General features: G+C 42.2%; 1 protein-coding gene across 1 annotated transcript in view; it reads left to right on the top strand.

The window, feature by feature from the left end:
- The window catches only part of TSPAN7 (tetraspanin 7), a 73,744-nt gene extending 63,549 nt beyond the window's left edge, over positions 1-10,195 (top strand). Inside the window, exons 6-8 of the mRNA XM_082219988.1 lie at positions 2,213-2,296; positions 7,899-7,971; positions 9,140-10,195. Of these exons, the coding sequence (XP_082076114.1) occupies positions 2,213-2,296; positions 7,899-7,967 (153 nt within the window). The 3' untranslated portion in view covers positions 7,968-7,971; positions 9,140-10,195. The remainder of the gene's footprint in view (positions 1-2,212; positions 2,297-7,898; positions 7,972-9,139) is intronic.
- The last annotated feature ends 4,198 nt before the right edge of the window (positions 10,196-14,393 follow it).

Genomic DNA, 14,393 nt, shown 5'->3' with positions numbered 1-14,393 from the left:
CTGTCATTTTATTTACTTCTTCTAGTTTAACAGTTACATCATGAAATATTGTTACAATATGGAAAAATATAGGGGGGTTATTTTTTGTTTAAAGGTGAGCTTTCTTAGTAGGTATATAAATGCACTCACAAGTGAAAAGCTGTTATGATAAAAAGTGATAATAACTATAATTCTTCCTTTGAGATAAAGCTATTTCTCTCTCCTTATGTAAAAACTGAGGATGGCCACCTTCTTCAGTTTTGCTGGGGTGGGGGAGATTCTCCCCTGCTTAAGGATAGGGGCTCCTTGGTTATGATGTTATCATGCAACCTGGGAGAATCTGGTTGCCCAGGCTAAAAAGCCTAGAAGACCTTTGTTTCCCATGCTGGCAGGTGCACAGGAAATGAGAAGTTGCACCAGGGCAGCCCAACTAGCATCTTTCATTTGGGCTCAGCGAATGGGCTGGGAAGTCCACAAGGCACCCTGGAGTGATTCCCATTTTGCAATTGGAAGGGAAAGAAGTGGAGTTGTAGCTCCCTTACACTCCTTTTGTCCTGCCCAGTGTCATTTTCTGACCAACATTTTTCAGGATTTGGTTCTCAACAGCATGCAAGGTTGTTCTTCTCATTAGGGCATGTTTCCCTTCCAAATATCAGAGATTGCCTGGCAGGTGAGCAGCAGCATCTTGAAAGCCAAATGTGGAATTCAAGGGGGGGGGAGATGGAGCCCATCTTTGTATGATCAGCAATTAAATCTAACATTAGATTAGTGCCCAATACCTTATTTTCACATCTCTAACGTCAACTAATCCAGGGTCTTTTTGTGCTGAAGCCCTCTTTACAATATGACAAAAAATACTAGAGAGATGTGAGTCATCACAGGCAATTCCAATGCCGTGGTCAAGGTGAATAGCATATTGCTAGATTTAGCCCACATAGGCTATCAGTCTGTATAACACAGGGTTAGAGCTTTCTTAGAGAAGGTTGGCTGTTGAATCTTTTCGTTCTCTCTTTTTCCTAACTCCTATGAGGTTCCTCCATGCTTAATTATTAACACCTGGATCATCAAAGAAGGCCTAAGATCATCTTTGTAAACAATTGATTTCCTATCCCAGCTCCCAAAGCTACAGCAAAGGCACACAAGAGCTCTGATCTAGTAGGGAGAAGCTGACCTACTACAGGAATGAGGCTGGATTTAATGTAGATCAGATGGTTTGAAGTTGTTTGTGGATTGCCCAAACAGATGTATTTTTGTTTTTTGTTTTTGCTGTCCATCACCTCCTGATATAGATTTAGACATATGTTTTATTCACAGAATAATGCCAAGAAGTTTAACTGATATTAATCTCATATTTAGAATATACTTATTCATAACTACTGATGAGTCCATTTCCCCCCTAAAATATTAGTATGAGAATAGTTATCTTAATGTGAAAAGGAGTTTGTTCATTAATTATAAAACGTTCTCAGGAGAGACATATTTTGTCAGGTAATTTGTTGTGAATGTTGCAACAGTCTTTTTCAGAATACACAGTGTGGGCAGATGAATTAAAAAGAGTTATGAAATAGATAGCAAGCAATGCTGAATTCTGATGAGTTTCAGAAATGTTCACCAAAGTTGAGAGCATTTGTACAGCATGAAGCATAATTTTTTGTTTTGTTTTCAACCTTCAGATCCCTTATGCTGGGGTATTTTGATGCTTCAGCCTCATGGTCCCATTTAAGTTAGTGAGTCACCAAGCCAGGACATGAAGTTGTTAAGAGATCAGGCCTGATCTGGTGAAATCCACTGTCTAGTACTCTCAGTGAAGCCAGTGTGTGGAAGTTGTGGACACTCCCTTGTCTGTTTCAACAGAGGCTTTCAGCAGGAATTTTTCAAATGCATTTTGTCCTAGTTTGCTAAATCTTTAGCTCATTTTCCCCAGACAAACTGTATCCTTCTAATGCTGGCTGGGGCTGATGGGAATTGTAGTCCAAATAATCTGGAGAGCACGAGGTTGGGGAAACATTGCTTTAAAGAAAGGTACATTATGGTAACCATACCCTAAAATGTAAAGTTTGAAAAGTTGTATGCAGTTTATCAAATTCACTCAATCTTCCCACAATCTTGGGTTACTCATTAGTATACATTGTGGTACTGAAGTGCACGTCAAACTGTCTAATCCTTCGTTGAGCACTAAATCAGAGGCAAGTGGATATCCCTATCAAGAGTAATTGGCTGCTTTCTTTTCCAGGGCTGTTACGATCTGATGACCAATTTTATGGAGACAAATATGGGGATCATAGCTGGAGTAGCTTTTGGAATTGCATTCTCACAGGTATACATTTTTAGTGCTTTGAAGGAAAGGTGTGTTTGCTTATTTCTTCAGCTTCTGGGAAGGATTAGGATAAGGGACATGCCTCTCAAACTGTTCATTAGTTCTTAGGGTCATCTGTTCATTGATTTTTCTTTTTCCAACTTAAATGGAGTTTCTCCTTGGGAATATCGGTTACAGCCCAACTAATGACTGCCTCAAGGGGGTGGGGAGGACCCTTCCATTGGGTCAAATAAAGGTTAACCTAATAAACCAATGGCTTAAATGGAGCGTAAACAACTGACATGCCAAGCAGTTGATGCATGACTTACATAGGTTTCCCCCCAGCCCAGAGGAGTCTTTTGCGTAAAGGAAATATCAGATTCAGAGAACTATCATCTATGAAATGAAAGCAGATGCCAAGGTAGTCACATTCAAGGGTTCATATTAAGGGCCATCAACAGATAAATTTACTTCAGTTTTCACAATTAACATTTGTAATAAATAAAGGGGTATTTAGTGTAAATGCTGGGGCTGACAGGTACTGGAGACTAACAACATGGAAGGGCCACAGGTCTTAGATGCTGGGGACAAACAGGGCAGAAGAGTTGTTATGTTTAGCTTCCCAGAAGCATCTCTGGCAGACTGCTGTTGGAAATCACATTGTTAGGTTTAGTGGACCTTTTGTTCTGATCCAACAGAATTGTTCTTATGTTCCTATCTTACCCTTCCTCCCGATAGTGCTGAAAAGAGGAGCAAGCAAGAGGATTGTTGGTGATTCTGGGGGGTGATTGATTATGTGTGACAGGATGCCAGAGATAACTTAATACTTTATACCCCACTTTTATATCCCACTCAAGGCAGTGGACATAGGATTCCCAAGTGACCTCCCACTGAGGCACTGAACAGACACAAACCTGCTTAGCTTCAGCAATGTGGCCATACCCCATGTCATGAGATCACGCCATGTATAATTCACTGTCTTGCATTTCTGAACCATGATCTTTCTGCATTGCTATTGGCAAAGGTCTATTGTCCATAGCAATCTGTTCTCAAGCCAGCTTTGGCGGAGCTTGATTTCCAGTGGAATGTTATACAAGCATACTTCTAAGTGGCACATCATGAAGACATCCCTTTGGGCTTGTTCTACACATGGGAAGAAATTCCTTACCTCTGCTTACCTCCCCCTCTATGTCAGACAATAAAATGGAACTGTATACCACACCCTTTCATTATATAATCTGTTTCCATGCTGTTTCCAAGTAATCAATAACACAATGAAAAATCAAACAGCACTGTGTCCTTAACTTTGGAAGGAGATAATCTGCCATGAAGAAACCACCCCAGTTGTTGTTTTTTGCTTCTGCACTATTGAGTGTTTCCCGCTTCTCTTTGCGTAATTAGCTAGACTGGAGATGGTTCAGCTTGTGAAAAATGAAGTTTTTTGAAACTAGAAAAAGAAGTCATGAAACACAATAAAAGTGTCCTGTGGCACACTTTCTTTAAGCACACATTTGGGGGGTGGGGTGGGCTGTGCCTTGGACCTAAAAGTGTCTGCACAATTCACATTTGTGCACACTTCTGTAGAAGAGACACCTGTGAACCCTTAAGAGATTGTTTTGTTTTAAAATGGTATCGGTCCTTTCAGTTGGAATAACTTATAATTAGAAAGCATTCTTTATACAAAACGAAGGACCAAACCAAGCTGCACATGGTAAAGTCTAAATTGTCAAACATCGTGTGTGTTTCAGAAAAGTGACAGCAACCTTCAACGTATAATGCGGGTGGACATTTTCCTCTTAGTCCCCAAGTTGTCCTTGTACATTTAGGAAAGAGAATTGTACAGAGTGTAGCTAGTGGTTTAAAAGGTCACTGGTATGCCCTTTGTAAGATGGAATTGCAACCAGGTTACTCATTAAATGGGGAGAAATTATAGTACAGCTTTACAGCAATGTTGACCTGCTTTTAATGGGGAATACAGGGCCCAGGCACTTATTTGTAAATGTATTGGAAATCAATTTTACAATGTATAATAACCATTCATTTTCAAATAGTGGAGGCCTGGTGTATTTCACATGCATCATGTTATTGCTTTAGTTTTTTTTATTGGTAATTTAATTGTCAAAGTAAATTTAAGTATTTGTACATTGACTGAATGAGATATAGTTCATCAACAAATAGAACTGTTCAGATCTGGGGATTCAATAACCGGATCCCAATTAAGACTGCAGTTCTAACCCCACTTACTGGTGAGTAAGCCCCATTGAATTTAATAGGACTTACTTCTGAGATGTGGGTGGCACTGTGGGTTAAACCACAGAGCCTAAGACTTGCCGATCAGAAGGTTGGCGGTTTGAATCCCCGCAACAGGGTGAGCTCCCGTTGCTCCATCCCTGCCCCTGCCAATCTAGCAGTTCGAAAGCATGTCAAAGTACAAGTAGATAAATAGGTACTGCTCCAGCGGGAAGGTAAACAGTGTTTCCATGCACTGCTCTGGTTTGCCAGAAGCGGCTTAGTCATGCTGGCCACATGACCCGGAAGCTGTATGCTGGCTCCCTCGGCCAATAAAGTGAGATGAACGCCGCAACCCCAGAGTCGGCAACGACTGGACCTAATGGTCAGGGGTCCCGTTACCTTTTACTTCTGAGAAGTCATGGTCAAGATTGCACTGTTAGTCATACTGAAACTGAGTAGGTCCACTGAAATCAGTGTGCCTTAAGTTAGTCATTTTGCAGTAGCAGTTGTCAGGGCAGGGCAGGCAAGGCGGTGTTGCTTAGCTGCCTTCCCAACTCTGAGCATTGCTACTGGTGGTTCATGAGAGGGGCAATGCGCAGGGAGCACAGCACAGATGTAGCAGCAGAGCCAGTCCAATACTTCTGCTACAGTACCTGCACAATGCTGAGTTGCCCCCTCTCCCGTGCTCCCCCCCCCACTTTCAGGAATCAGCAGCAATTTTCGGTGTCAATGCTGCCTTCACTATGCTACCCCATCAACTACTACTGTCATAATGTACATTTTAATGATTCAGTGGGTCTACTCAAAGTATCCCTAAGTTCTAGATCCAACCCATAGTTCATTAGAGACAAAAGGGGAATATAAAATTGGATGCTGAGAATTAATTGCAGCCTGAATACAGGTTTAATTTTGGGCATGAGAAGAATATCTAAGTATTAATATGCCTGCAATCTTTGTGACTGACTAGAGCTTACCACCCACTGTTTTGGTTTTAAAAACAAAACACACTGACTCTGCCGCTACCACCAGTCAAAGACATTATAATCTTCCTTAAATTAAGCATACTCCTTACCAGGCAAAACAAGACTGTCAAGTATTTCTGTTACATCCAGCTTTCAATGAATGCTGAAGGCACACTTCTTTACCCTGGCCTTTAACATCTGCTTATCTGTGTGTTCAGTACTCACTCTATTCCTGTGACTGTAATCTGTTTTAACTCTTTTTAATTCTGAATTTTAAATTGTTGTAACCCACTCTGAGGCCTGCTGGATAATAAATGTATTATTATTGTTATTAGGCTTTTTGCAAACTGGCAAATTGATTTAATCATTCTAGAGGCAATTTAATACATAAGCATTTTGATAAGGTAACAAGTCTTCTCAATCGTAATGTTTGTGTGAAAGAAAATAGCGGAATGTATACTCAATTAAAACATGTAGTGGTTGTTGTTGAAAAAATACATCTCCCCAGAATAGTTTATTTGATTAAATGTATAGCATATTAAATAGTTAACCTGAGCTGTCAAGCAATGTACAGGGGTTATAGGTGAGCATTGACTGTGCTATGAAATGGATAGCCAAATATATCACATGGCATTCTAGTAGATGCTTGTGACATGCACAGAAAGCAAATGACTGTGGTGGACCTCACTCCAATCTTACTTTGTAGATGACAACTGATGTCTTCTGTTTTTAGTTATATACATAGTGTAGAATTCCTTTAAAAAATTGAACTAAAAGAGCAGCTGTATTTTACTTTAGTATTGTCAGTTGTCTGTCACTGGTAAACTCTGCACTTGTGAAATGTAGGTTTGTAGCAGAGATAACAAGGAAATGATAGGAAAGTTGTTTGGAGGGGGCCATCTAGAATGAAGACAACCAGTGGGCAACCCGCTCACTTATGTGGATCACAGAAATGCAAAAAGGAGCAGTCTAAGGGATTTTGGGTGTGCTAGACTGGAGGAATGCACCCCACAGTGGGAACTGAAAAAGGCAATGTGTCATGGCAGCCAAGAGTCCTCCAAACTGCAAGTGCCACGTTGGACAGATGGAGTGTAGGATGAAATGTAACACTGAACCGCTTTGGAAGATTAATCTGATTGAGAGTAACTGGCTCTAGAGTACTGGGGTTAAGTGCAAACTGGAACACTTTAATTACAAGTACCTTTTGGTCAAGTTTCTTGGACACTTTTACATTCTACTATACTCTGCGGCCAAGATGCAGAAAAGTGCCACGACTCATGATCACTTAATATGAGATGTCTTGAATGAAGTGAAAAAGCAGCAGCATAACTCCGCAAACAGCTCTGAATGTTAAAAGCAAAGCAAGAGTATATATTCCCTGAGCAACCCTAACAACTTGTGATTGTCAAATAACATAGAATGATCTGAGTGCTGCTAGCCTCTTCTGCTAGTGGCAATTGATTAGAATGGCTAATAAAAGGAGCTCGCATAAGAAAGTTGTGTAGACTCTAATCACACTTACAGCCTGTACAACATCCATGTGCTTCAAGATAAATGCCAAAGTGATTGCTCAGGTGTCTGGCAATGTCTGTAACATCTGAAATCACTTTGTGTCTGACCTACTGCTTTTGACACACCAACATGGCAGGGAGTAGAAAGAACCTGTGAGGCACATTGCTATGCCTTAACTACGTACTGTGTAAAGCAGGCAGACCTGGAGCTCATTGTGCAGGCGTCTGCACAGTGAACACTCCAGAGACCACACTGGTCTGGAGGCTGTGCATCAATGCATAGCGGGAAAACAGTGACCCATATTACAGTGAGATTTTCATGGATTATTTGCTGACCTATAACTAGTGTTTAACTGATCTCAGTGATCTTGTATAGCTCAGTTGGTTAGAGTGTGGTGCTGTTTCGACCCCCATATGGGGCAGCTGCATATTTCTGCATTGCATGGGGTTGGACTAGATGATCCTGGGGGTCCTTCCAATTCTACAATTCTGTGATTCTATCTTCATGAGCATATCCTAAGATGCCTGAAAGACGAGAAGCTAAAGAACAACAGATTGTTTTGCAGATACAGCCTTTTTTCAATGTGTAAATATTGAAGGTGAGCTGTAACCATTGGGGAGGGGTGACAGGAATAACATATATAAATTGTATAATAAAGCAAGTCAAAAAGACTTTGATTTCTTAGAAACAAATATAACAAAAGTGAAGTTCCTGGGTGGGAGATACTTTACAGGAGCTGATGCTTCGCAATTGCATTGATTCTGTGCTTCTATTGTGTCTATTGGCTTAAATATATAATATTTGTGTATTTACATATTTTAAGGGATCAAATAAATAAATAATCCTCTGAAGAGTCCATGGATTTCACAGTGACACTGAACTACATGTATGATATTTTCTCTTACTCTCTCTAACAGTTGATTGGAATGCTGTTGGCATGTTGCCTGTCCCGGTTTATTACTGCCAATCAGTACGAGATGGTGTAACAAGGTGGGTCTGTGTATATTGCTGTATGCAGGATGTCCTTCCCAAAGTGACTCTCATGCCTTGCTTTTCTGCTTATGAAAGCCATTACATAGCTGCTTGTATTAAGTATAGTCAGTCAGTTTTTGCAGCTGGGATGAAAATAGTATAATCAGAGTGGCATTATTATAAAAAATAAAAAATCCTAAATAGATCTCTTGATTTAGGCAATATACTGGATATGTTTTTGTAACCTTAAAAAACAACAAACCCCCCCCCCCCACAAAAAACACCTTAACAATATCTGCATATCTACTCAGATGGAAGTGTCACAGAATTCAGTGGGGTTTACTCCCAGGAAAGAGTTTACAGGATTTCAATCTTCTGAAGCAAAATATCACTTACATTGCTATTCTGTGGTTTATTTCAATTAATTCATTAACCAGTTAGAAGCAAAGCAGCTAAGCTACATGAAAACCACGGGGGCAGATCATTAGGAGATTTGGAGCTAGTTGATGACACTTTCTTTCCTTTACGTTTTGGCCCAGAGAGGCTGTGAAGGTTCTAAACCAGTGATGGTCTGGATGCGGGTTAAGAACCTGTAACTTAATTTGGACAAGGTAGAAGTGCTCCCAGTCAGTAGGACTGCTGATCTGGCAATAGGATTTCAGCATGTTGGTCTCCCCTTGGAAAACCAGGTTTGCAGTTTCAGGATGCTGTTAGTCCTGACCATGCTCCTGATTTCCCAGATGGCTGCTGCGGTCAGGAGCACTTTTCCTTTCCATAGCTGGAGTGCCAACTGTACCCATTTATGGAAAGGATGGACCTGTATAGCTCAGCTGGTTAGAGTGTGGTGCTGATAATGCCATACAATCCCTGTATGGGACAGCTACATATTCCTGCATTGTAGGGGTTTGGACTAGATTAATCTCATGGTCCCTTTCACCTCTACAATTCTATGATTCTAATTATAATGGAACTAGATATTGTGCTTATATTTGTTAATGTTTTCGCAATACAGGGTTCAATCCAAAGGCTTTCTTTTCCCAGTGGGAGGAAAGTTCTTCAGTTAGAGGAAAGGAACCTTTGATCTAACCCAAAGCATCCTTACCTTCAAAAGAGGATTTTTATGGTTGATGGTAACTAAAACAATCTCTTGCTCTCTCTCCCACCCACCCCTTTCTGTTCTTTCCAGGGGTGTCAAATACAGTGCCTGTTTTCAATCAGGAACTGGATAATTCTTGGAAGACTTCTAAAGAATGTTAGAGCACATACACAACTACACATATACACACACACATAAAGCCACCACCTTCTAAACTCTGTACCATGCGTAGTGTACCATTCCGTGAAGTACTGTTGTGCCGCAAAAGTAGCCTGAACCATTCAGCATCCAGTACTGTACACTCCATCCTGAAGGCTCTGCATATGATGGCACTATATGTATGTTCTTGGTCAGACTGTAGTTGCATTGTAAAGTTAACAGAGGTAATTCATTAACAGCAATGATTGGGCTGTGCATGTAGTGACTGGAGGGCGAGATTAGCCTTTCACTATGGTTAATAAATGTCGCACACATCCATATTAAACTTGTATACAAATATATAAATATATATATATATATTATTTGGTTTTTCAGATTTTTAATTTCTTGATTTTTGTTTACTGCTTTACTAAAGTTTTTCAACGTACCCACTCCCTCCCCCACAACTGCCCCAAGAAGAAATCAGTTACATAACTCATGAAGATACTTGAAAAAAGTCCAAAACCTGCTTGAGAGAAATTGTTCTTTTGATGTTCTGCTGCACCTTTGATTCTTAATGTTGTACACCTAGTGGGTTGCCAGTAGGCCTTTGTCTAGTGCATTCTGCCTCTGAATCTGAACCTGTGTAATAGTTACTAAGCTGTGTTTGTTTGCTTACTGTGAAACCAGTAATTTCTGCTTTTAAAAAAATTAGATAATTATGAACTAATCAAACTGTGCTGTAACACTACTTTCTTCTCCCCCCTTTTATTTCTTTTACTCTCCTTTTGCATTGAAGTTGCCACCAAATACATTGTCAAATCAATCAAACTTATGGGGGGGAAAGAGTGTGTGGAATATTTTTTGGGGTTGGGGAGCAAAAGTTTAAGACCTTTTTAAAAAAGAATAGGAATTTTTAAATAAGGCCTCTGTCTAGCATGCCAACAAGAATGCATTGATATTGTGAGTATTTGTGATATACATATTAATAAATGGAACCATTACAGATTTCTACTGGCCTCCGCTTTACTTTTCAGCAATTACACAGACTTCTTTTTTCAATGGCAATGCTATGAAAGCCTGTATCTGCAAAACATTCCTTCCTACCTCATTTCATCACCCCCCCCCCGCCATCACTCTGATAGAGCACCATCTGAACATGGTTTATTTCAGGGCTTGGAAGTGTTCATGTGAACTTTATGTTCACACTGGATAGGGTAGCACTTCAGTTATCATCCAATTTAGGGCGGGGGGCACAAATCAGGTATGAAAAATTGCAACAACATAAAATACACTGCCCTACAGCAATTTGACAACAACATTGTCTGGTTTCTTTTCTGGAGAAAAGAGATAGTACAAGACCAGCTGTATGTATATTGAACATTGGGTTGCTGCCCCACATATGTCTGAAAATCTTACAATTGCAGATGTGATCCAAAGTGTATATGTATGACATAATTGTTTTCCATTTCTCATATATAATACATTTGCCTAGTATTCATAATTAAATTGCTTCTTCAGATGGCATGCAAATACCAGTTACTACCAATTTCACTGTGTAAATGTGTTCACTACCTGAACATTAAAGGTATGCTTGAAAGTGACACCAAGTACAAAATGCAAGAACAAGCTGTTAATTTGAGTGAAGATAAAGGAGCATCTGGACACATCTCAGCTGAAAGAGACATTCATGACCGTGCAGCCTCCTGAAAGAACTGGTGCTTTGATAAACGTTTAGGACCGAGGGTCACTAGAGAAGAGGACCCTGCTTCTTGGCTCTTACTGTCCCCTAGTGCAGCAGCACCAGAATCCCTAATTATGATTGAGTAAAACAATTTAGGTCAGGTCTTGAGAGGTCTCTGGGGCAATTTTGCAGCCTCCTTTCCCTGCCTGGCAGGATGTCTGCCTTGAGGTTCTGACTCAGAACCCCAGTCACCCGGTCAGGGGAGAGACAAGGATGCTGGGTCCTGCATGGAGCCCCTGAGCTCTGGCGGTAGCAGCACCGTTGCGTAGCAGCATGATCTGCCAAGTGGGCAATACTCTGATGCTCAGGGGGATAAGCCCTTCCTTCTCAGCCAGATTTAACTAGGTCGTGAGGAAAAGGAGCTGGAAATTTGCAACCAGCTCCTAAGGAAATGGAAGCACCAGTTAGCTCTTAGTGCTGCAGTGGGACATTTGGATGAAGGTGCTGCTGCCACAGCTACTGGGCGGTCCTCATTGTGCTGTCCAGCAGAGCTTTTCCAGGTAATATAGGGTCTGGCCCAAAGGAGGTGGTAGAACGGACGATAGCTCATTATGACTTGTTTGCATAGCATTTTGAGGATAAAATTGCTTGCATCCACTGGGATATAGTGCCTGCTATTTTAGCAGATGAATCAAGGGGCGTCCAGAGCACTGTCCAGCCCTGTTGTGTTGGGTGAGTTTCAGTAAGACTCGAGGATGTGGAAAAAGTGCTTCGATTGGTTAGGGCAACCACTTGCACTCTGGACCCTTGTACCCAGTGGCGTAGCGTGGGGGGTGCAGGGGGGGCTGGCCGCACCGGGCACAACATCTGGGGGTTAGGGTTAGGGGGCGCAAATCCACAGGTTAGGGGGCGCAAATTACTTGCCTTGCCCCGGGTGCTGACAACCCACGCTACGCCACTGCTTGTACCTCTTAGCTGATAAAAACTAACAGAGAGGGGAAACCCTGTGGGACCATGCTTTCAGGGTAGCTACATTTTCCTGGCTTTGCTCCTGCATCTTTCGCAGCAGACTAACAGGAAGAGATTAGGCAGGTGGAGCTTTCTTCCTCATTGCTTTATCTCTCTGCTAGAAAAGCCTGCCTAATTTCTCTGTGTGCAGCTGCTGTTAAATGAGCAGGAGGAGAGCGGGCAAAGGGGGGCAGGAATGACAACTCTAATTAAAGGTATGGTTTCACAGAACAAACTGGGGTCTCTTCCTGATTTCTGCTCAACGGTAATGCAGAGAGAGAGAGAGAGGCATGTGGAGGTGCAGCAAAGATGTTCCACTGTGGTGATTTTTAAACCATGAGTACCCTTTGTGAATCAGAAGCAGGGTGCCGCCTTTTTAACCTGACCTGCTCCAAAGCCTTAACAGCAGCCTAACAAGCAGACAAAGCTTCCTGGCATTTTGTGTCTTTGCCTGTATAAGCTTCCCCTGATAAATTTTGGTGTCAGGCTATAATTAAAGCTGGAAAGGGGGTGATAAAGCTTGGCTGTGCCTGCTTGGCAAACAGTGCAAAGGTCTAACTGTGTGTGAATGCATGTGATGAACCTTCCAATGGCCCTCCTTTTTCGCTGCAAAGCGGTCTAAAGGGGTGGACAATTTGGAGTACAGCTGGAAGGGAATGCTTTCACAGTCACAACAAGAGAAAGCAATGAGTATGGGGGGTGAAGGACAAAGCACTCCCTCTTCTTGCACCAAGACCCTCCTCACAATGCTGTTTTGCAATGAAGTAGCATCATTGGGCATTCATTGCACACATTTATGGTCCTCAAGTTCTTCAAGTAATGCCAGTTCATCACTCCATGCAGCTCTAAGTGCAGCAAAACCCATATTATCTGGGGACAGAGATGGGAAACCTGTGGCCCTCTGGTCAAATGTGCTGCTGGTAATGTAGAATTATAAGTCTTGAAGGGGGGGAAGTATTGGGACTCCCATAGTCCTTGACCATTGGCCATGCTGGCTGGTTGGTGATGGGGATTTGGAACCTAAACATCTCAAAGACCACTGGGTCTCCATTTCTGCCTTTTGGAGTAGCAGCTTTAATAACACATACAACACAGTGGGGCCAACCTAGAAGGCTCCTCGCTGCAAACAGTCTAAATGCATCTATTCTGAGGTTGGGGTTTGGTTCTGTGGGTTTCCAGCAGAAGGTGACAGTGCACAGTGGTGATTGGCTCCCCCCTGTAATGTCACCAAGACTCTCCCTCCCCCCCCCCGCCGCCTCAAGTCTTTGGTTGTTGTGCATTTAAATATTTCTTTCTTTTTAAAAGACAGATAAAGACATGAATGTTCATGTTGTGCTTTCAAAAAACTTTTTTTAAAGGCAGACAACTTGCTTAAAAGATTGGAGAAAGAGCAAAACAGATAGCTGAGCTGGTATTTGATTTGCTGGTATGAATGCCTGCCATTTCAGTTACTAAGTGGAGCTTGCCCCATGGCTGAGGAGTGTGCTAGAACTGTGAGTTTTCTGGGTGCTTCCAGATGAGGGCTTAATATTGTAAATAGGTTGTTCAAATATCGCAAATGGGTCACTGGCAACTGTAGTTGCTTTTTTAAAAAAGATTTCCCCTAGGAAGGATAAATCTGGATTAAATGAGAGGAAAAAATGGCTGGCATTTTGATGCCAAAAACCTCGTTGCATGGGGGACATCCGCCCTGCAATGAGCACCCATCTGGAAGAACCCTGCCCTTAGCAAAGACCAAGCCTAGCCAAGGGTTTTAAACCTTTATGCCTTGCATGCAAGCACATCTCCAAATTATCTTGGACAAAATATTCTTTTCCTCTAGATGGACGTTAATTCACTTCCTTCCATTATCCCCTTGAGCAAAGAGTTTCCATCATGCTCAGGACCCCAGAACATCCCTCCCTTCCCTTGGCCCTTGTGCAGCAGTAATCCTGATTGAGTACTTGGGGGACCAGCTCTTGGGCTTTCCCCCACAGGGTCAGATCCTGCACTGCACTGAAGAATAGCACCTATTCTGCTTTATAGCATAATAAGGAGGCCATCCCTGCAGGAAAACAGTTTGCAAAGAAAGCCTGGCACACAACCTGCCACTTCTCAGCTGGCTGGGAAACTTAATCTGATCAAGCAAAGCAGAGCAAGGGTGGAAAGAGCTTGCAAACATTGCTTACTGAGCCTCAAAACAAAATTCCTAGTGGGGCTGTATGCAAGCTGCCCAGCATTGGTGCAGATAGAAAGTTGGCACCCGCTGCATTAATTTAGAAGATGAACATTGCCCTGCATGGTACAGCCTAGAAGCAGCAGACTGGGTTGGCATTTGAAGGAGGTGTCAGCTTGCCAAAGCCAGATTGGCCAGAGCCAGCCTTTGACAAGAAGCAATACAAGAGCTGCAGACGGCTCAGAGAAGGCCTTGCTCTCTTCGGGTGGCTGCTCCTGGCTTCCTGGCTGATGCTGAGCAATGGGGAGTTGCATGAGCAGTGGGAATAATACAAGAGATGCAAATGCATGTAAGATGAC

The sequence above is a fragment of the Podarcis vaucheri genome, assembly GCF_965113315.1.
Source record: "Podarcis vaucheri genome assembly, chromosome: 4".
Taxonomy (NCBI): domain Eukaryota; kingdom Metazoa; phylum Chordata; class Lepidosauria; order Squamata; family Lacertidae; genus Podarcis; species Podarcis vaucheri.
This window is presented reverse-complemented; position numbering and strand designations above follow the sequence as displayed.